The sequence below is a fragment of the Mixophyes fleayi genome, chromosome 8 (assembly GCF_038048845.1).
Source record: "Mixophyes fleayi isolate aMixFle1 chromosome 8, aMixFle1.hap1, whole genome shotgun sequence".
NCBI lineage: Eukaryota > Metazoa > Chordata > Amphibia > Anura > Limnodynastidae > Mixophyes > Mixophyes fleayi.
The window spans coordinates 10,758,402-10,781,360 of record NC_134409.1 but is presented as its reverse complement, the minus strand read 5'-3'; the positions used below and the strand labels follow the sequence as shown (position 1 = coordinate 10,781,360).

Genomic DNA, 22,959 nt, shown 5'->3' with positions numbered 1-22,959 from the left:
CACACAATATATATTTTTACATAAAAATCTTTTTATTTTAGTGTAAAAATTCCATGTCTATTATCAGAACTATAATCAATAATCAAATTGATGTCCATAAATGTGTGCAGGAAAACATAATGAGAGCATAAGTAGAACAATGGCAATGTAGATACTAGGGTACTTAGTGGGGGAAGGTAGTTAGCGGCTTAGACAATAATTTAGTGTTAGAAAAGTCTTTTAGGAACTCCATTGAAGTTTGTAATTAGGAAAAGTTCTTCCACATTTATTATTAATACCATTTATTTATATAGCGCCACTAAATCCACAGCGCTGTACAGAGAACTCACATCAGTCCCTGCCCCATTGGAGCTTACAGTCTAAATTTCCTAACATACACACACACACACACTAGGGTCAATTTGCTAGCAGCCAATTAACCTACCAGTATGTTTTTGGAGTGTGGGAGGAAACCGGAGCACCTGGAGGAAACCCACGCAAACACGGGAAGAACATACAAACTCCTCACAGATAAGGTCATGGCCGGGAATTGAACTCATGAACCCAGTGCTGTGAGGCAGAAGTGCTAACCACTGAGCCACCGTGCTGCCCAATATCATGTATTTGGTAGCAAGGAAGGCGGCCAACCATTATGTCTACCCATGAGCCTCTGCTATTTATTGATGCCAGTGTTTGTATTATTGCCATGCAGACTTAACACAGCACATAGTACAGTAAAAAAATTAAATAATTAGGTTAAAAAGTGTAGAACGGTTAGAATGGCCTGTGGCATAAACTTAAAATATTAGACATCTTCATGGTCAGCAAATCATACAGCCCCAATACCCGATATATAAGAAGTCATGCTCGATGTATTGACCAGTCACAATTGTCCAGTACATTTAGCCACCAATTGTCCCGCATATTATATAGCCCCAGCTGTATAGAATGTTATATATAGCCAAACGTACAATCAGTGGCATAGCAATAGATTTAGCAGGGGTAGAAAATGCACCGGGACAGCAGAGGTCCCGGGGTCCCACTGTGACCACAATATGGTCAGCTGACTGCTCCTTTTTTTCCTGCATTTGCAATTGCTAAACCACCACTAACACCACTGTCTAGCAGCTGTAGGAGACTTCCTCAACTGAGATAGAAGTGTGATCACTGCACAGCACTCCTAGGAGAATACAGAACTAGAAAGACTCCGGTATTTACTAACTAGAATGGTCTGGAGCAGTGATAGGCACATGACACACTGCAGGGATCACATGGGCGACCTTATAACCTTCAAAAGGGGCCGCACAGAACCCTTAATCTCAGTAATAAGATAAGACAATATGTATTATCAAAGACACACCTATCTGTAATAAGGTATCAGCAGCATTTTACACACTATAACAGGGCTGGGCTGAGGGCTGAAGGCATCAATGGGGCCATCTGTTGCCCATCACTGGTCTGGAGCTTCCGCATGTCCAATGACCTTGTACTACATTACTGTGTGCAGTATACAGATATCATTCAGCTTTACAGCTAAGCATTGTAACCCAACATTACATCATCATCTATTTATATAGCGCCACTAATTCTGCAGCGCTGTATGGAGAACTCACTCATATCAGTCCCTGCCCCATTGGAGCTTACAGTCTAAATTCCTTAACACAGAGAGAGAGAGAGAGAGAGACTATAGTTAATTTAATAGCAGCCAATTAACCTACCAGTATTTTTTGGGAGTGTGGGAGGAAACCGGAGCAAACCATACAAACTCCACACAGATAAGGCCATGGTTGGGATTTGAACTCATGACCCCAGTGCTGTGAGGCAGAAGTGATAACCACTGAGCCACCGTGCTGCCCAACTACAGGGACTACGGGGGCTATTTATGAAGACAGCGCAGTAACAATCAATCATCATCATCATCATCATTTATTTATATAGCGCCACTAATTCCGCAGCGCTGTACAGAGAACTCACCCACATCAGTCCCTGCCCCACTGGGGCCCACAGTCTAAATTCCCTAATATACACACACACACACACAGACAGAGACACACAGACATAGACAGACACACAGACTAGGGTCAATTTGTTAGCAGCCAATTAACCTACCAGTATGTTTTTTGGAGTGTGGGAGGAAACCGGAGCACCCGGAGGAAACCCACGCAAACACGGGGAGAACATACAAACTCCTTACAGATAAGGCCATGGTCGGGAATTGAACTCATGACCCCAGTGCTATAAGGCAGATGTGCAATAAGCATCAATGCAAATCGCAGAGATGTGTAATGAAATACTGCTGTAATTTACCATTGCCCCCACCTCCTACACAAAGCTTTTCTGCTATTCACCTGATGCTGTCAGCGAATGGAGGGATCATAGCACTTTTACAGGTGAGGGATCCAGCGAAGCCGGAGAGGCTTCAGTCGGATCCCATTGCAAAAGTCAGAGATGGCGTTACTTGGGCGCAACTTAATAAACTGACTAGTGCTGTTTTTGGGGAGCTCTACAGGGACAGTGCTAAGCTCCAGTAATGTTAAATAGCAAAAAACGGAAAGAGTTTTTTGCCAGTGTTTATGCAGCATTTTGGCTCGTCAGCCCTTATTAAATAGATCCATAGATGTCTATGGGGGACATTTACTAAAGTGCGGTTTACTGTTTTAGGTGATTTTTCGGGCAGTTATGAAACCACAAGCGTTACTGAAACAATGCTGAAAAACCATAGGAAAACTTTTGTGTGTGTGGTCATTGTGTACTGTGGGGTCACTATGTATAATATGGTCACTGTGTATTGTGTGTTCATTATGTATTATATTTTTACTATGTATTATATGGTCACTGTGGGGGTCACTATATATTGTGTATTCACTATGTATTATATGATCGCTGTGCACTGTGGAAGCTAGCCTGTGCTAGACACTGATCTGGTGACATTGCAATGTGGATGTTAGCCTGCGCTGGACACTGATCTGGTCACTGTGTACTGGGGATGCTAGCCTGTGCTGGACACTAGTCTGGTCACTGTGCACTAGAGATGCTAGCCTGTGCTGGACACTGATCTGGTCACTGTGTACTGGGGATGCTAGCCTGTGCTAGACACTGATCTGGTCACTGTGTACTGGGGTTGCTAGCCTGTGCTGGACACTAATTTGCTCACTCTGCACTGTGCAAACTAGCCTGTGATGGACACTGATCTAGTCACTGTGTACTGGGGAAGCTAGTCTGTGCTGGACACTGATCTAGTCACTGTGTACTGAGGATGCTAGCCTGTGCTGGACACTGATCTGGTCACTGTGTACTGGGGATGCTAGTCTGTGCTGGACACTGATCTGGTCACTGTGTACTGGGAATGCTAGCCTATGCTGGACACTAATCTGGTCACTGTGTACTGGGGATACTAGCCTGTGCTGGACACTGATCTGGTCACTGTGTATTATGTGGTCACTGTGCACCGGGGATGCTAACATGTGCTGGACACTGATCTGGTCACAGAATATTTTCAGGTCACTGTGCACAAGGGAAGCTAACCTGTGCTGGACAAAGATCTGGTCACTGTGTACTGGGGAAGCTAACCTGTGCTGGACACTGATCTAGTCACTGTGCGTTATATGGTCACTGTGTGCTGGACACTGATCTGGTCACTGAGTATTATATGGTCACTATGTGCTGGACACTGATCTGGTCACTGTGTGTGATATGGTCACTGTGTGCTGGACACTGTTCTGGTCACTGAGTATTATATGGTCACTGTGTGCTGGACACTGATCTGGTCACTGTGTGTGATATGGTTACTGTGTGCTGGACACTGATCTGGTCACTGATCTGGTTACTGTATGTGATATGGTCACTGTGTGCTGGACACTGATCTGGTCACTATGTGTTATATGGACACTGTGTGCTGGACACTGATCTGGTCACTGTGTGTTATATGGTCACTGTGTGCTGGACACTGATCTGGTCACTGTGTGTTATATGGTCACTGTGTGCAGGACACTGATCTGGTCACAATGTATTATATGGACACTGATCTGGTCACTGTGTGTTATATGGTCACTGTGTGCTGGACACTGATCTGGTCACTATGTATTATATGGACACTGATCTGGACACTGTGTGTGATCTGGTCACTGTGTGCTGGACACTGATCTGGTCACTGTGTGTGATCTGGTCACTGTGTGCTGGACACTGATCTGGTCACTGTGTGTTATATGGTCACTGTGTGCTGGACACTGATCTGGTCACTGTGTGTTATATGGTCACTATGTGCTGGACACTGATCTGGTCACTGTGTATTATATGGTCACTGTGTGCTGGACACTGATCTGGTCACTGTGTGTTATATGGTCACTGTGTGCTGGACACTGATCTGGTCACTGTGTGTGATATGGTCACTGTGTGCTGGACACTGATCTGGTCACTATGTATTATATGGACACTGATCTGGACACTGTGTGTGATCTGGTCACTGTGTGCTGGACACTGATCTGGTCACTGTGTGTTATATGGTCACTATGTGCTGGACACTGATCTGGTCACTGTGTGTGATCTGGTCACTGTGTGTGATATGGTCACTGAGTGCTGGACACTGATCTGGTCACTGAGAGGCACTGCAGCACCAGCAGAGCAGGCAGGGGAGGTGCAGCAGAGCCCCATCACGTGACTCCAGGCTGCGGCAGTTCGTCTGATAAATCTGGAGGCAGCAGAGCGCTGGGAGCGAGTCCGGACACCCCAGAAATCTACCCCCCGAGAGCGCAGCCATGGCCGGGGCTATCATAGAGAACATGAGCACCAAGAAGCTCTGTCTGTTCGGAGTTATCCTGCTGATCTTCCAAGTGCTGGCATTCCTGGTCGGGGGGCTGATCGGTGAGTGTCTGCTCCAAAACTTTTCTCCGTCTCAGGACTGGCTCCCAACCCCTGCTCCTGATGCCTGGGAGACCCCTCCATACCCTGGTGTGATGATCCGGCTTCTCCTCCTGCGGGAGACAGAGAGGGGGGAGCCGGAGACTTTAATTCCAGAGCCCCCCACCCCCTCTGTCTGCGGGCCCCGGCGCCTGGGAGGGAGGAGGGGGGGTCTCCCCACTTTATCGCAGCGAACTTCCAGGCTGCAGCGCTTCATGGGTTAATCAGGAAAGTTTTACATAGAAGCAAATGGGAAATCAAAGTGGTCCCACTCCGGAGTGTAACCCCCGGCTCCTCCCTGACCAGCCTTTGTTGTGGGCTCTTATCTCCAGGAAGGGTGGTCTCCTCTCCATGCTCCACTCTTTCTGCTTTTACTAAACCACCCAGGTGCTCTGTAACTCAGACTATTGTCATGTAGCTTCCAACGTTGTTCTAAGTTTTGTTGTGGTGAGTTTATTTTAGTTTAGACCTGTTGTTATATAAATAATAATAACCCAAGTGATACATTCACTATGCTGCAGATACTGAAAATAAAATAAGAGTTTCCAAGTTACTTTGAGAAATCCGAGGTGATCTCATATAGAGTAAGCTGGAAACTTCCTTTCTATCAATAGTGTGAGATTGCAATTCACCTTGTATTAAGTGTCTGAAATAGTGATGCTGGTTTGTGAGATGGGAAACTGAATTATAATCTACCACTTTACATGCCATATGGGGAAACAAATTGTTTATATTTCCTAAAACTCTTTCGAACTTTTTGTCTATCAGAATGTGATTTACTTCCTAATTGTCTTCCTCTATTACTAATGCAAATATTGTCTTCTGTTGCTACCCAGCGTTCATTTCACAGAGATTAGTGTCAATTACAACACTTTACACAGGAAACCCATTCAGTGTTTGGCCAGTTTATTATGTTAAATAAGGAAATTGTTTAGGTTCTCCCTAAGGCCACCGCATGGTTAAATACAAAAGAATCACTGTATAGCTTGGCCTTTGATGCATGTGAATGAAAATTAAATTGTTTCATTTCATGTTACAGCACCTCTCTGCAACAAACCTGAAGAGACAGAATTAAATGTTTCTGAATAGTGTGTATAATTGGCATAACTATTGTCTTGCAGACCCATCTTGATTGTGAATTTGTTTGTTTGCTTACTCTTCTATTTCCTTTGCATGGATACCTACCTATTTTTCATTTAAAATGCATTGGGGAAACTGCAAGGCTTTTAAATGTTAACAGGAGATCCCAAATAATCCAGATTATGTCATTGTGGGTGAATTCAATGGGTACAACAATCGTGATAAAACCTTTTAGATCTGCAAGTGAGAAATTGGCAAACTGGTACTTTGTATCTGAGGATGAAATGTCATTTTATGTCCTATTTTATTAGTCATTTTTCATTGTAACAATTTTTGCTGATGCTTTGATTTTAGGATATGTTATGTTTTTATTATAGATAACTGGGCCAGTCTGGAGTTTTACCAGCTTTCCTGGCATAAACATGTAAAAATAATTATAAAGTCCCAGAATGTGAAATGAAGGAGGATGGATAAATTGGTTCATTTTGCTGTTTTAAAACATGGAGATTAGCAAATTGTGGGGAGTATATTTACTAAACTGCAGGTTTGAAAAGTGGAGATGTTGCCTATAGCAACCAATCAGATTCTAGCTGTCATTTTGTAGAATGTACTATATAAATGACAGCTAGAATCTGATTGGTTGCTATAGGCAACATCTCCACTCTTTCAAACCTGCCGTTTAGTAAATATACCCCTTGGAATTTAGAGGTGCAAATTGCTTTGTTTCTAAAGCCTATTAACCATTTCCTAATGCAGCTAAACAATCCTTATGCATGGCTTGAAACGTTCCTAAAGCCAGGCACCTTAAAATTTAACACTGGTGGACAACTTTTGGGGTAAATTCTATTGATCTCAGTTGACGTACTTCTCATTCTGGTTCTTTAAAATATCCATCTTGGGTGACTTATTATCTACATTGTACATTCTGCTTGTTTTGGTTTTATTTTTTTTATTTAAAGTTTAGTATTGTGAACTTTAAATGTATCTTTCAGTAACGACCTTGTGTACATTCCAGAGTTTGACCTTTTTGTTTGTCTTCTAATTGTAAGCAAAATATATATATATACACACACACACTGGACAAATCATTGTTTGCTTCTTTGCAGACCTAGATATACAGTTTTTTTTGTTTATTTTTTTAAAAAAAGTTGAATATTTTTTTTCTAAGCTATATGTAACAGAACTGTAACTACACACTTAGCAGTTAGCTGTCCTGATGTCAGGAAGGGTTATATGTTGTATTAGTACATCAGTCACATGACCACATTACATGGTGCTGCTGGACAAGAGAGACTGTCTGTTAAATGTCCGGTCCTGTTGAATTGTCTGGCACCTCCTGCACATTGGGTGGTTATAACTTCATTATCTAGTGTATTGTTGTTTGCGGGACTATCCAGAATGTTCTGAATTGCTCTATAAACAATTACTTCTGCAATACCTAAAAGTGGGTCATAGCTTGTGAAATGTTTTACATGATCCTCCTTTGTGCATCCGCTGATCCCAGTCTCTTTTTGGTGGGTGTACATCAGTGGCAGCGGATAGGAATTAGTCGTTCTGATTCCAGTCACTGGTTTGCAGAGTCAAAGTCCATTCATAATGACCCTTTAGATTATGGAGACGGTAGACACAAGAATTGGGTGGAAAAATGCTGTTCGTATGTTTGGGCTACCACACTATACCAGGGGCTGTATAAAAAGCTGTTCTTCAGCGATGTCGTATTGGATTCCCAGAAAAATCCTGAGCGCTTAATTAATTTTCCTTAGTTTAAGTCTTTCAAAGCAGGTAAAGGAAGAGAAATGGAAGAAATCAACCGAAACACTATGTATAAAACACTTTATAGTAGACCACATGCGTAGAAAGAGGGGTTAGAGTCTCGAAATGCAGCCAACATTTTTTGCTATAAATCTTCGCTATCCTCAATTGTTGAAAAGTATAAAATAGGTTGAGTTCCATTTCTGTCTTGGTGCTTCCTTTTGTAACCTTCACACTAAACCGCAGTGATTATCACACAAGAGTGCTATGGGTTGGCTTTTAATTGTGGAACAAGCTTAATAACAAGTTGCGGGTATCCATATTCATCTGGAATACTTATTAAATTGTTTATCGGTGCTCCTCGCAGTGACTGTAAGAGGAAAGGTTAGGTCACTGGCAGTAAGTGGATTTAGGCAGTCAGGTTAGCAGACAGCTCGGCCTTCATCATCATTTATTTATATAGCGCCACTAATTCCGCAGCGCTGTACAGAGAACTCGCTCACATCAGTCCCTGCCCCATTGGAGCTTACAGTCTAAATTCCCTAACACACACACACACACAGACCGAGAGAGACTAGGGTCAATTTAATAGCTGCCAATTAACCTACCAGTACGTTTTTGGTGTGTGGGAGGAGACTGGAGCACCCAAAGGAAACCCACGCAAACACGGGGAGAACATACAAACTCCACACAGATGGTACTATTTTATATTCATGCGTGATTATGACACTAGCTGTAGAAACTGTTTCAGTTGACTCCCTGAATTATCCCTGCATACAGAATTCCTACACAGTCTTCTCACCCCCCCCCCCCCCTTTCTGTTTCTCTCCTCCTAATGCAAGTTGAAACTCATCCAACACGTTTTCTTCAATGAAGCCTGGTAAAAGTGGGCACTGCATTTTTTCATTGCATTAGATCTATGTAACAACTGGCTGTCTTCTTTTTGAAGTAATTCCAGATTCTGTTGTAGAGAGAGAGATGATCAGTTTCCTGGGCTTAGTGAGCAATTGAACAAGTTAAAACCTGCATCTCGCACATCTGCTACAGCAGTGCTCCCAGCCCTGATGTATGATCCACACAAATACTGCAGAACCCAACCAAAAAATAAGATCTAATGAGAATTCTGAAAAATAATGTGTTAGAGTTTTAAGACCTAAAGCAGCAAAATGACATTTATTTTAATATATCACTGGGGCAGACTGTAAGAAGAATGTTGGTATTTACAATTTCCTTGATTTGCTTCTTCAGGCTGCTATTAATGATTTATAATTATGCACAGTGGGCCTGATTCATTAAGGAAAGTTAAACAAAAGTAAGCAGGTAAGGCAAAACTATGTTGCATTGGAGGGGGAGGTAAATTTAAAATGTGATGGCAGGTTTATAGTTGGGGTAGGGCATGTCCTAGATCAACTTTAAATTTCTGTGTACAAATAAGCTATAAACTATTTGTGTGCTACATGAAAATGCAGCCAGTGTTTTTCTTGCATTGCAACGTGAACATTTTGTCCAGAAAACTTGAGTAAGAAAAAGTACTCAATTTTTTTTGCTTAACTTTCCTTAATGAATCAGGGCCAGTGTCATGAACTGCCATGGCAACCACAGTCATATGCAGAGAGGCTTTGTAATTGCCCTCTGAACTCTGTGCTGTAAAAGCCTCCCATTTCATCTCCCCCACTGCCGTCACATGATCTGCTGTGAGCTTGTATTTGTGCTTTAGAGATGCATGTTTTAGTGGGTGGTGGTGCATCACTAACCCCCAAAATTTATAAATTATAAAGCATGGAGGTAAAAAAAACAAAAACATTTGGGGGTATTTATGAAAATGATTCCATGTGAAAACTTTTGTTGTTGCCCATAGCAACAAATCAATTCTTTTTAAAAACATTTTAGTGTTCTAAAGTTCCTTTACAGGTCACAAAACTGACCATGTAATCTTGTGAGCTGGTGTGATGTCACTGGCCCCGCCCCTGTGTAGGAATCCACCAATCCACAGAGTGCATTTCTCTTAAGTAAGTTTCCCAGGCTGTTAGTCACTCAATGCCTGCTCTGTTTAAAAAAAAACAAAAAAAAAAACACCTTCTCCTAACATGGCAATCTGCTCCAGAAGTGAAAGAGAACACGAGGGCTGTTTTTTTTAGTTAAATATGCACACTTCTGTCTGCTGCTTTAGCCTTTGATCTATCATAATGTTTAATAGGGCTTTACTTGGTCTTTGTATATGTCATTTAAACTAGGAAGACAGGTTATTTTTTTCTTATTCTCAGTAATGTTGCAGAATGAGTAATATTTTATTAGAACGTAATTCTTGTACCTGTTATAAAGGCAAAATCAGAAATGGCACTGTTAAGGGATGACTCCTTCCAAAATTCAATTTTTGGTGTTTTTACGTGGCTGACATGAAGTCCCAGTGGGGAAAAGTAGTCCCCACAGACGGGAAGAGAGTCGACAGTAAATTCATCGAAGCTAAGTAAATTGTTTAAGCTACCTTTTATGTGCCTAAAATAACAGTAGCCTTGTGCCCTTCTTGAGTAATGTAAGATACAAGTATTGTATACATAGTGCTAAATTTACAGTCTGTGGACCTGAGTCATTAAAGAGAGCAAAATATAAAAAAGCAGTAACTTTGCACCTGGGCAAAACCATGTTGCATTGAAGGGGGAGGTAAATTTAAAATGTTGGGACAGATTTATAGTTTGGGTACGACATGTCCTAGATCAACTTTAAATTTCAATGTAATAATAAAGCTATCAAGTATTTGTATGCTAGATGAAAAAGCAGCCAGTATTAAACTAATTTGCACCCCTTAAATTGTAACATGGTTTGTCCCAGAGAACATTTACTCCTTTTTTGCCTTAATGACTCAGGCCCAGTGTGTGTAAATGGAACAGTTATCACTATCTTGTACCTCCCAATAAAATGTAAAAGTTAACATTTTTTTGGGTCTCCTTCGCTCTCTGGTCCTCTGTGCAGCGTACTAGATGCTCTGTGTATAATATAGTTACACACTGTATAGAAATGTATGCGGTATTTATATGTTAAGGTGTATATTCAATACTCTTATGTGGAAAAGGTACTAATTTGGGGTCACTTAAGTCTGTACAAGTATTTAATGCAGGGTTTCCCTAATCCAGTCTTCGGGGAGCCCTAACAGTGCATGTTTTCCAGATCTCCTTGCTGGAGCACAGGTGTAGTCATTACTGACTGATACATTGTAACAGATGCATTTGCTATAGACCTGGGTCGTGCAGAGGAGTCCTATTGTGATTGGACACTGTGGACAGTTTTATTATATAAAATGATGTGAAAATGCACTTCACCTTGTACGATTGTAATTGTGTAGCATCCAATAAGTGGTGCAAGTGCTGTCTCCTCCGACCTACAAACATGCTGCATGAAACTTTGGACCGGTCTGTGAACCTGATCTTTATGAGCCAACCAATGACGGATAACCTTGTCATTCGGCTTGCCAGTACACCAGCTTTCACGAGCAGGACCCCTCTCTGCCTTCTGTCTCATGTCGTCGTCATCATTTATTTATTGCTATAGCGCCACTAATTCCGCAGCGCTGTACAGAGAACTCCTTCACATCAGTCCCTGCCCCAATAGAGCTTACAGTCTAAATTCCCTAATATACACGCACTCGCAGCAAGAGACTAAGGGAAATGGTAATAGCAGCAAATTAACCTACTAGTATGTTTTTGGAGCGTGGGGGGAAACCGGAGCACCCGGAGGAAACCCACGCAAAAACGGGGAGAACATACAAACTCCACACAGATAAGGCCATGGTCGGGAATCAAACTCATGACCTCAGTGCTGTGAGGCAGAAGTGCTAACCACTGAGCCACTGCACTTTCTCTGTCAACCTTCCTCTTGTTCTGATTCATCGTATGACTTCTTCTACCCACTGTCCGGTGCTGCGGAGTTTTACATCACTCTGTAAATTAACAATGGCGTTGATGGATGGACCCCAATGGGTACCACTAACGTGTGATCTGGAAAAATCTTTAAAATGATTTCCTGTATGTCGCACTGTCTCTTTTTCGAGTTGAAGTTCACAAACGTCTACCCAACCAGAGTGTGTATAATTCTACAGTAAAAGTGAACTTGTCCGCCTGTAAGGCTTCCATGGTTATAGCAGGTGTTGAATCTCGCTGCGCCCTCTGTGCGCTAGGCCCGGAGTCTTCTACAGTTATCACTGTCATCCAGTAACCACTTGAAAAGACACGCTAGCTGGTAGGAAGACTCTGAACCTATGAAAGTTGCCGCTAGGTAATTAAGTTTTACTGTAAAACTTTTAAGTCAAGGGGCCTGATTCATTAAGGATCTTAACTTGAGAAACTTCTTATTTCAGTCTACTGGACAAAACCATGTTACAATGCAAGGGGTGTTTTGCACATAAGTTAAATACTGACTGTTTTTTCTTGTCGGTTTGTATGTGTAGGTATTGTATCTACTGTTACATTGCATAGAAACAAGGAATTTTTAAATTGTAATTGGGATATTAAATGTTAGAATTGCTGATTATTATTATTGACACATTATCCTGGTTCCGTAAATTCTCCTCTAGATACAAATCTCTAACACTTTGCCCTGAATGTGGGATTATTTTTTCATTGATCTGAGTGTATTTGTGTGATAGTGCTAGTTTGTGTAATGAAGCATTGTACTGTGTGTTCTGGACAGAGCAGCTTACACGCAGGAGGGGGTAATTGAGCATAAAGGCAGTTTGCACTCCTTGGATGGGAGAAGCTGACCCCACATCTGTACTCTGACATCCAGGAATTAATGGGTGTAGACGGCAAGCGTTTGGGACTTTGAAAATACTTTGTTTCTGGTTCAGGTCCACGGTCAGTTGCCAATTAAATGCATCGTGGCTGCTTTGTGATCTAAACCGTCCTGAATACTATGTTTGTCCTGAACGTTAAAGGAAAATGTCTTTTAATATTACTACCCTAATCAATTCTATCTCACCAATCCTATTACACATCACTGTAGAGGAAATATATAATCACTCACATCAGTTCCTAACCCATGAAGCTTACAATCTAAATACACACACACACACACACACGTCCATTTTTACAGTAGGTAAGTAACCTACCAGAATGTTTTTTTTGGGAGTCTGAGAGTAAAATTGAGCATCACGTGAACACGGGAAGAACATCTAAATTGCACACAGATGGTGCCTTGGTCAGAATCGAACTTCTGATCCCTGCACTCTGAGGCAACAATGCTAACCACATTGCCACGTATATTATGTAGAAACTGTCAAAGAGACAAGGCAAATGTGCAGCTAATGAATTGAACAGAAATATATTTATTGTAATATGAAAAAATATAGCACATTAAAAACCAGAGGAAACGCCACACGGTGGGGTACCTAGATTAAAGAAATATTATTGTAGCATATTTTTCATAAATATGAAAGATGTTGCAATGCAGAGTTTTGTACGTTAGGGAATTTCGACTAGTGGCTCAGTGGTTAGCACTTCTGCCTCACAGCACTGGGTCACGAGTTCGATTCCCGACCATGGCCTTATCTGTGTGGGGTTTGTATGTTCTCCCCGTGTTTGCGTGGGTTTCCTCCGGGTGCTCCGGTTTCCTCCCACACTCCCAAAAACATACTGGTAGGTTAATTGGCTGCTATCAAAATTGACCATAGTTTCTCCCTGTCTGTGTGAGTGTGTCTATATTAAGGAATTTAGACTGTAAGCTCCAATGGGGCAGGGACTGATGCGAGTTCTCTGTACAGCGCTGCAGAATTTGTGGCGCTATATAAAAAGCTGGTGATGATGATGATGAAGCTCCAATGGGGCAGAGACTGATGGGAATGCTAAAAATATTGTCTGTACAGCGCTGCAAAATAAGTGGCGCTATATAAAATGATTATTTTAATTCTTGAAACGATCGTCTCCACATCTTGTGCAAACACAATCAAATTTGGCTTAAATAAAGGATCTACTTTACCTTTTTTCCCCACCATGAATAGTATAAAATACAATTATTTTTTTTTATTCTAAGGGTATATTCAATTAACTGCGGAGTGCCTCCCGAACGGTCGAGAAGGCACCCCGCGGCAAGGTGACACCATAGATTTTTCTTCGCCCTCCATAGGGGAGTGAGGACAAATCCGCGATGTTGAGGTACCTGAAAACGTGCGCAGCCGTGATGTTCGGAGTATATGCCCCTTGGATGTTTGGTAGAAACGCTTTGGGATTTTTGTGTGCAAGAATAGTGTAATTTAAGGGAAAAAAAATGGATTTCCGTCAGCTGTTCTGGGTTTATAAATGTTAGTTCTTGTGTCACATTTTTTTCTGGCTGGATAAATGCAGAGTTCTGAAGCCTCCGTGTGACACCAGCCTCCTCTTCAGTGATTAAGTCTGTGCAGAGACTGTGGAAAAACCTAACGAGATCTTCTTGGTGCCTTCAATGCATCTAAAGACAAACCCATGTTGTTAATGTCAGTACGGGGCACTTCCACTCCACTCACTCTGTTCCCAGGAGACCTGATCATCCATCAGACCATAAACACCTTTTATCCATTTTGTCACCACAATGGGAACTGTGAAAAGTAGTTTGTTTTATCTCGGGTCATTTAGCAGCTAAGTATCATACGCACAGACAAGAACACCATCATAAATTTTTTTATTTTTTTTTTAAAGGTGCGTTAAGCTGGGTACACACTACACAGTTTTCATCCAATAATCGGCTAAATCAGCCGACATACGACCGCTCGTTCAAAAGTCGGGTCAGTGTGTGCAGTGACACGATGGTCGAAAGTCTGCCCAAATGGACGATTGTTGCCTCATTTGGTTGGTCGTACCGTTTAATATTTTCGTTCCAATCTCGTTTCCGCTGTGTAGTGTGTATAAACTTCCGACCGATCCACAACAGTGAGTACGAAATTATAGTCATTGCTCACGACAACATGGCTGTAAAAAGTCGCATACGGGACGTCCGCTCTTCTCTTTATTGTCCTAAACAAGGCTAGTGTGTATGCAGTCCATGGATCGAGCGATCGCATGTAAAATCGCTCGGCATAATAGTTGGTTGAAATTTCTGTAGTGTGTACCCAGCTTTAGGTCTAGATGGGCGGGTACATACGGCAAGAATTGAGGTGCTTCGGAAATACCTAATGAATGGATTCCAAACATGGGTCATTTCATCCTAAAACACTTGACTGCAGTATATATAAATGCACACAGTTTACTAAACCAGAAGGTGGAGGGGTACAATGTAAGAAAACCATAATCCCTGTGGACTTTGATTTATTGTTTTAAATAAAACTTTATTGTCGTGAAAATCTTGTTACACCACCATCATCATCATCATCATCATTTATTTATATAGCGCCACTGATTCCGCAGCGCTGTACAGAGAATTCACTCACATCAGTCCCTGCCCCATTGGAGCTTACAGTCTAAATTTTCTAACACACACACACAGATTAGGGTCAATTTGTTAGCAGCCAATTAACCTACCAGTATGTTTTTGGAGTGTGGGAGGAAACCGGAGCACTATGAATGATAACCTATAAATGAACATTCTTAAGAATGTTTTACCTCTGGATACAATGTTTCTGTTCACCTGGCTCAGACTTTTTTTTAAAGGGCAACCAAATAACTGATCATTGGAAGTTGTCGTGGGTGGATTTCAATCAGGGAAACATTAATGCAGAACAGTCTTCCCTCAACTAGTCAAACAATGTGGTTCCAATGTTCGGAGCCCCAAAAGTTCTGGAGACCCTCTTCTATTCCTTCACAGGATGAGCCTGAGTCATTGAGGAGAGCAAATAAAAAAAAGAGTAACTTTGCACCTGGGCAAAACCATGTTGCATTGGAGGGGGTGGTAAATTTAAAATGTGTGGACAGATTTATAGTTGGGGTAGGGCATGTCCTAGATCAACTTTAAATTTCAGTGTAAAAATAAAGCTATCGGGTATTTGTGTGCTACATGAAGAAGCAGCCAGTATTTAACTTGTGTGCAAAATAATAAACTACTTTTCAGTCCTTGCATTGTAACATGGTTTGACCAGGATCAAATTCACTCCTGCGTAAGCCTGAGAGGAAAGAAGCTTTAAGTTAGGGCATTGTAAGTTTGTGGATTGTGTTCAGTTGGTCAGGCTATATTAACAACCTTAGAAAGGGCGCTGTTTAGTTTTAAACTTCACTCTGGTGTCAACATGTAGAATAATCGTGCCTCGGTAATATGCAGTAGAAAGCTAGGGAAAATAATGATCGTTGCATTACAGAACATAACGGTACTTGGGACATAGTGCTTTGCTTTGCAGTTTTACCTTTTTTTTTTCCCCTGACAGATTCTAATTTTGTATACCTTTCTCGTCTTTTTCCAGCACCAAAGCCAACAACATCTGTCCACTTTCTAGCGGTGAAATGTGTGGATATACGGAAAAGCCATCACTCCTCCAAGTGGCTGCTCCCGTGGGGGAAAGATCGCTGTGACAGTATCCGAGGCTTTGAGGAGGCGGCCAGCAGACTCATCGAAGCCAACGACATTGTATTCTCTGTGCACATTCCCTTCCCAGGGCAGGAGATGAGTCCCTGGTTCCAGTTTATGCTCATCATTTTGCAGTTGGATATCGCCTTTAAGCTGAATAATTACATTGGTGAGAGAATGTGCCTTTGCTATATAGGGGGGAATTCACTAAATGTTCGTGGTCTGAAAGTTTTTCTGTTTCATGTTTTCCTTCTGCAGCTTTTACTAAACGTGTTGCTGTTTTGGCTTCCTTCTGTGTCTTTCATCAAAGCCTTTTATATCTTCTGGATAGTGTTGCCCTTGGATTGACCTTTAGTTATGTTTTGCCTGGATGATGTAAACATGTTGGTGACAAATATGGAGATAAAGCAATATATTTAGGAAGAGTTGCAACATGTAATTGTAAGCTGTGTGTAAGCTCTGTACGGCACTGGGAGATTAGATCGTAAAGACTAAATGGAGGATTTGATCCCACTCCCTGTGTATGGTATCAAATGGGGGCAGAATGTGGTACGACCGTGCACCATAGTAAAATTTGGGAGAGATGGCTTAGTGATGCCACTTCAGCCACCTGAGGCGCAAACTCTGCTCCACCTGGTACTCTGCTACTTCCCTGGACCTGTATGTACCCAGAAGAGGCCTCTGCAGCAGGGGCAAATGCAGGATTTGTAGAGGGGGGGTTTCCACACCACGCCACCAGTAGGCGTGACCAGTATGCATGGGGGCGTGGCTATAATATTAGACAGTGATTGGCTGCTCTCCAGCTCTTCCTATCCCCATAATATACATGGGCAATGCTGCCTGCACTACTGTTAGGTGCATGCAGCTCTCCCTTTTCAAGCAGAGCTGTGTGAAGCGGGTGCAGGGTCCAGCCACCTCAATTATATAGTGCCCCAGGCTTGGAGAGGGATCTCCGGGCACTAGGAAACCCCCCCCTCGGTTTGCCTATGTGCTGGGTGACCTAGCAGTGCCGAGCCCTCCTGTCTTCCGGCCCCTATAGCGCTTACAGTGGCAGTAGCTCTTCTGCTGGTGTTAATACTTGTGCTGGTTCTACATTTTTCTTTGTGTTGTAAAGTTTTCCTACACGAGCCCTGGAACACTAAGGAGTCATCTCAGAGGTATCGTTCTTAGTCATCGTATGAGAATAATCCTTTGTTTAGTCGCGTGGGCCTCGCGCCTTTTATGTCTGGAATGGTTTGATAGCCACAATTAAAGAGGTCACATCTTTATATAGAACTCCTGTAATAAGCCTGGGTGACCAGAGCCGCATTAAGAGAGGACTGTCGGGCTGCACTGGATAAACTCCAACACAAACACAGCGGCTGCACGCAGGAATTTGTGACCTGCAACTTCAGACTCTGTTGGATTAGAAGAAACATAACATTTACTGGAGGGATATTTACTACAACTAATAAAAAGTTCAAATTTAAATCTTCTTATTTTTTTTTTTCAGCCAAACCAAAATTTTTGCACAATCGCCCCATTCCCTGTTATCTCCCCTAGTGGTAGAAATGTAGCAACATCTTCAAAATGACGGGGTCCTATTTTATTTTATAGACAAGGATGCAGGTGTTTAAGGCAGGTAATCTGATGCTCTAGATGTTGTTAAACTACAATTCCTCAACTGCTGAAGAGACATAGGTTGCCTAGCCCTACCAATACCACACAGATAGGGCCTTGGTATGAATAGAAACCATGACCCCAGCGGTTTTGAGATGGCAATGCTAGCCACTGTGCCACCATTCTGCCCTTAATTCCTCCCAGTCAGTGAAACTACTCTACAATAATACTGCGTATACATATTTTACATTTTTAATGCAATTTTTTTGCATTACAGAGGAAAATGCGATGGTGACTGTTGATGTCGCGATGGCGTACCGCGACGAGCTGAATGAACCGTGGACGGAAATGGCTCGTTCCGTAGAGCAGAGAAAACTGCAGTGTGCGTTCCAATCCCCCAAGGTGAGTTTTTCTGCTCTGTGGGGTTTAACTACTTGCACCATCTTGAAATATACAAAACAAAATTTGACAGTTTGCCTTTGTAAGGATCCATTGAGTCTTGTGGGGTTTTTTTTTGTTTGTTTTTTTTAATTGTTTTGTGTTTATACTTAAAGGGTCTTTGAAATTTTGTAGGTTTGCTATGGAAAATATGTTTAACTCATGCCCTTTTTTTGTTTTTTTTCTGTTTAAGGGACTTTTTTTTTGTTTTGTTTGATTTGTTTTGAAATGTATCTTTATAAATGCAAATCTAAATAAACACTGTTAAATGGTTTTCTTTTGAAGTCCCGGTGTTCCAATATGGAAACGTTTTCTACATTATATAGAGGGGAAAAAAAATTAGTTTTTACTTGAGGTAATAATTTTTTTTACATCTGTACCTTATACTTTAAAGACTATTTTGACACCTAAACTTTGAGACTTGGATCTCCCTCAAAGGACATTTGTCATTTCTCACATATTTTTTTTTTTTTTTTTTTAAATAAAAAGTGTATATGGGATTAAAATTGTACTCTTAAAATTACACACAGATGGAAATTGAAATTGTTACAGTATATGAAAGAGCACACTTAGAACTGCTCTCTGGCTCCTGCTGTTCCTCACTAACTTCCACCCTACAGATTCATATAGACTCTCTAGCTCCACCCACTCACTGAGTGCTTGTATTAGAAAGAACTCCATTCTGAACGCTTAATAACACATTATGACCATTTAATGCACTGATGCCCAAGCTGTGGCCAGCGGGAAGCAGGACAGATGCAGGAAGAACCAGGATGCCCGGACAGAAATACTGTCTGTCCAGCACGTTACCGGATCTCGCTATGACTGGGTTGGGTGGGGACTCTTGGCCGTAGCGAGTTCTTCCCATTCGTCAGTGGGGTCAGTCTGGCAGCAAATAAGAATAGATGAGCTTCTCTGGTTCGTTGCCAAACTGTCCCTGTACTACTAAGGATCTAAGTGTTGTGAGTGAGACTAAGGTGTAGATTTATCAACCTTTTAAAAAGGAAAGGTGTTGCCCATGGCAACCAATCAGATGCTAGCTATCACTTATCTAGGACATTCTAGAAAATGAGAGCTAGATTCTGATTGGTTGCTATGGGCAACACCTCCACCTTTCTTGTTTAGAAAGAAGTTTTGATAAATCTACTACTAAGTCACTGCTCACTTTGGAATCTAATAAATATTCAGGGGAATATGTTGCTACAGGGAAAAAAAGAGAAATGTGACAGGGTTGGGGCATAACTCTCACTCCCCATGTGATGTGACCACACCCAATAAATGGGACGGCCACGCCCCTCTGATGGCAGACAGCCGCTTCTCAGTAGTGCACACTCTTCTGTCCCTATCAGTGTTGAGAGGTTCCTCTTTTCCTTTAGTATATTGTACGTATTTTATACGTTCAAGCAAAATAAGGTTTTAATATGGCCCCTTCAGATTACAATGATCTCCAAATGCGGCCCTCAGACCAATGAAGGTTGTCCGACGCTGGTTTACTGGGAAGAACTGTTGCCGGGTCAATCCAGAATTTTTCCTTCGGGAATTTTTTTAGTTTTGAAAATTGAGACCGTTCTAGAGACAGCAGGGTTAGGGCTGGAGCTGGCGATCTAGCAACTTTTTTTAACGGCACGGTCATGAATGTTTGAGACACTAGGAAATTGATCCAGTTGTCCAACTGTTAGTGGGTTAGGGGTACCTTTTATAGATTTTAGGTTTACAGAAGAACACTCTGTAGATCTAAGGAGCCCCCTTGCTCAAGCTTAACATTTTATTTTTATATTCCAGACTGCGGAGAACCAAGGGCGATATTACGAGTGTGACGTCCTCCCCCTGATGGAGCTGGGGAGCGTGGTACATAAATATTACCTGCTGAACATCCGACTCCCCGTTAACGAGAGGAAGAAAATAAATGTGGGGATCGGAGAGATAAATGATCTGCGTCTGGTGGTGAGAGATTCTAAAAATATTCCTCTGTCTGGAAATGAATCCTGCTGTGAGCTTTTAAAGGCTCGTTATAATGAAAAATGTCCTGTTTGGAAGCCGTATTTCTGCACTCGGGACCAAGTGATGTTCTTTAGTCACGTTATTCATTGGTACAGCCAGCCAAAAAAGTTACGGAAAGTAATGTGTCAAGATAACTCGACCAATGGGGGCACTCTAACCAAGGAGAGGTTTATTTACTCGTTAAATAATGTAGAGTTTATTCCGAGAGTGTGGCCCCTTCAGTTAAAAAAACAAAAAAAAAGCCAATTTCTATGGTAGAATTGTTTGTCCATCGGAATTTTGACGTTTACATACCTTAGGTTTACTAAAGTCTTTTACATAAAGTCTGGCATGTATCTGGAAAATAGAGTTTAATCCAGATTTTTAATAGCTGTTATTTAATATAAGTTGATAGAAATTTTACATACTCTATATATTTGTGCTGTTTGCAGCTTAAGTTTTAGGCTTAGTTGTTGTTTAATTATATAGAGATATGAGAATAATAATATTTATGCCCATATGTGTTATGAGCACACCATTTAGCACCATATGTAGATTGAGAATTAGTTTTTATTTGGAATAACTTAAATGGCTAAATTTTAGGGTGTGCTTTGTACTGGTGAGCGGATGTTACTGCGTTTGGTGCGCTGCGTTAAGGTGACAGCGTCATAAACGGAACTCAGGATAGTGACGAGCACTCACTGTGTTTGAATATAGCGCAATTTATTTTTTGACAGTCTTGTATTTCATGCAAAGTCCGTCTGGTGTTTTGAAATCTGTGAGTACAGATTGTGTGGTCCTCCTAACTGACTATTGATCGCTATTCGGTGGTCCATTCACGCTATTATCTGTGTATGTAGCGCAGGACCACACACACACACACACTACAACTGCCTGTGTGTACGTACCCTTAGGCTGTCACTGCTCCTATCCGACCAACTGTAGACAATGGTACTTGTTTGTTTTCTCTTGTCCTGATAGAGGTTTTTCTGAGTCGTGGTTTAAAATCACCGACTTCTTACCATGAACGTACATTTTCAATGAGCCTGTAATCTCCTAACAAAAGTGGTCTGAGTCATAACTTCTAACCTTGCCAACTATGCAGACTGTATTCTCTTCTGCGGCGGAGGCAATGACTGGGTGCTGACCTTTCTCTCCGGGGAATGTTTGTACAATGCTATTGACTTAATACTAAATACCTCCAGTTGTTGCATACCTACATTGGAATCCTAAAGCCTTCCAGCCACTGGGGTTAACCGACAAAAAGCAGATTTTAGATCCGATTTATGTTTTAACCTGACTACGCGCCCAGAATACTGAGCAGAAGATTTAATTCTCCACCCATTCAACACCTTAAAACTCAGAGTATTAAAATGAAATGTAAAACCTCTGCCTGAGCAAAACAACTTTCTTAAAGCATTGAATGATGAGGTGTAAAAACCTAGACACACACACTCACTCACTCGGGTCAATTTTGATAGCAGCCAATTAACCTACCAGTATGTTTTTGGTGTGTGGGAGGAAACTGGAGCACCCAGAGGAAACCCACACAAACACGTGGAGAACATACAAACTCCTTACAGATAAGGCCATGGTCGGGAATCGAACTCATGACCCCAGTGATGTAAGGCAGAAGTGCTAACCACTAGTCCACTGTGCTGCCCATCTAAAGGAACCACCTTCTACGCTATAATAAACAGGCTTATCAACATTCAGTGCTGATGTGCTCTTTGTGAACCCAACATCAGCAACAGACTTTACTTCAGTGTTCTCTTTGCATAAAACATCAGCTAGAGAGTTTACCAGCTCTGTTAACTTTGCAACATTAAACTTAGAGTTGCACTCGCCCCATTGATGGCTCCCTCTGCTGGTCACTGGTCATTGCTGCACTCTGCTCTCTCGTACCTGGCATTCCTATTGGTTCATCAGTCCTCTCTGTTGCCGCTTCCTGGTGAATTAATAGGCTGCCCCCATTGATAAAGGGTGCACTGCAGAGGACGGTTTTTAACTGTGACCTTTGTTCTTCCCCCCCCACCTTATAGACCATCTTCCAGAATGGAGGGTTCACAAAAGTGTGGTTTGCTATGAAAACCTTCCTGACTCCAAGCATACTGATTATCATGATCTGGTACTGGAGGCGGATCACCATGATGACACGTTCACCGGTCTTGCTGGAGAAGTAAGTTGTCATTCATTTTGATTTGATTTTGATTTTTGTGTTTCAACTTTTTTTTTTTGTCCCTGGAAATTATTATGAAGCGCTACACTTTGTCCCCCATCTTGGTAGTGGTGTCCCCTGTGATCTAGTGGAGACAGGAAGTGGGGCAGCCTCCAGCCGTCTGCTGAGCATGCCCAGACAGGAAGTTCGGCTGTCAGTGGGTTCTTCCAGTCATCGCTGAACTGTAAAGATCTTATAACCATACTTGCCAACTCTCCCGGGAAGTCCGGGAGACTCCTAAAATTCGGGTCAGTCTCCCGGGGGAGCTGGCATTTCTCCCGGATCCAAGATTTCACAGAGAATCGCGTCATTTCATTTGACGCGATTCTCTGTGAATCACGCCATTTTGGAGGGCGGGAGGGCGCCCCCGTGACGTGTGGTTTCGCGGGGGGGGGCCAAAATGACGCGATTTGACCTTGCCCCGCCCCCTCCCACCCTCCAGTCATGCCCCCAACTCCCGGAAGCAACTTTCCGGGAGTTGGCAAGTATGCTTATACCTGGAGCAGCATCCTTTTTGTGTAAACTTGCTTACATATAGATATATAAAGTGAGCCGGAGAG

The 22,959-nt window shown here is 42.1% G+C and overlaps 1 protein-coding gene across 1 annotated transcript in view; it reads left to right on the top strand.

Moving 5' to 3' along the window:
• Positions 1-4,628: 4,628 nt before the first annotated feature.
• Positions 4,629-22,959, top strand: part of WLS (Wnt ligand secretion mediator) — a 31,547-nt gene continuing 13,216 nt past the window's right edge. Inside the window, exons 1-5 of the mRNA XM_075181884.1 lie at positions 4,629-4,839; positions 16,061-16,333; positions 18,041-18,165; positions 19,984-20,145; positions 22,224-22,360. Coding sequence (XP_075037985.1) covers positions 4,734-4,839; positions 16,061-16,333; positions 18,041-18,165; positions 19,984-20,145; positions 22,224-22,360 — 803 coding nt within the window. The 5' untranslated portion in view covers positions 4,629-4,733. The remainder of the gene's footprint in view (positions 4,840-16,060; positions 16,334-18,040; positions 18,166-19,983; positions 20,146-22,223; positions 22,361-22,959) is intronic.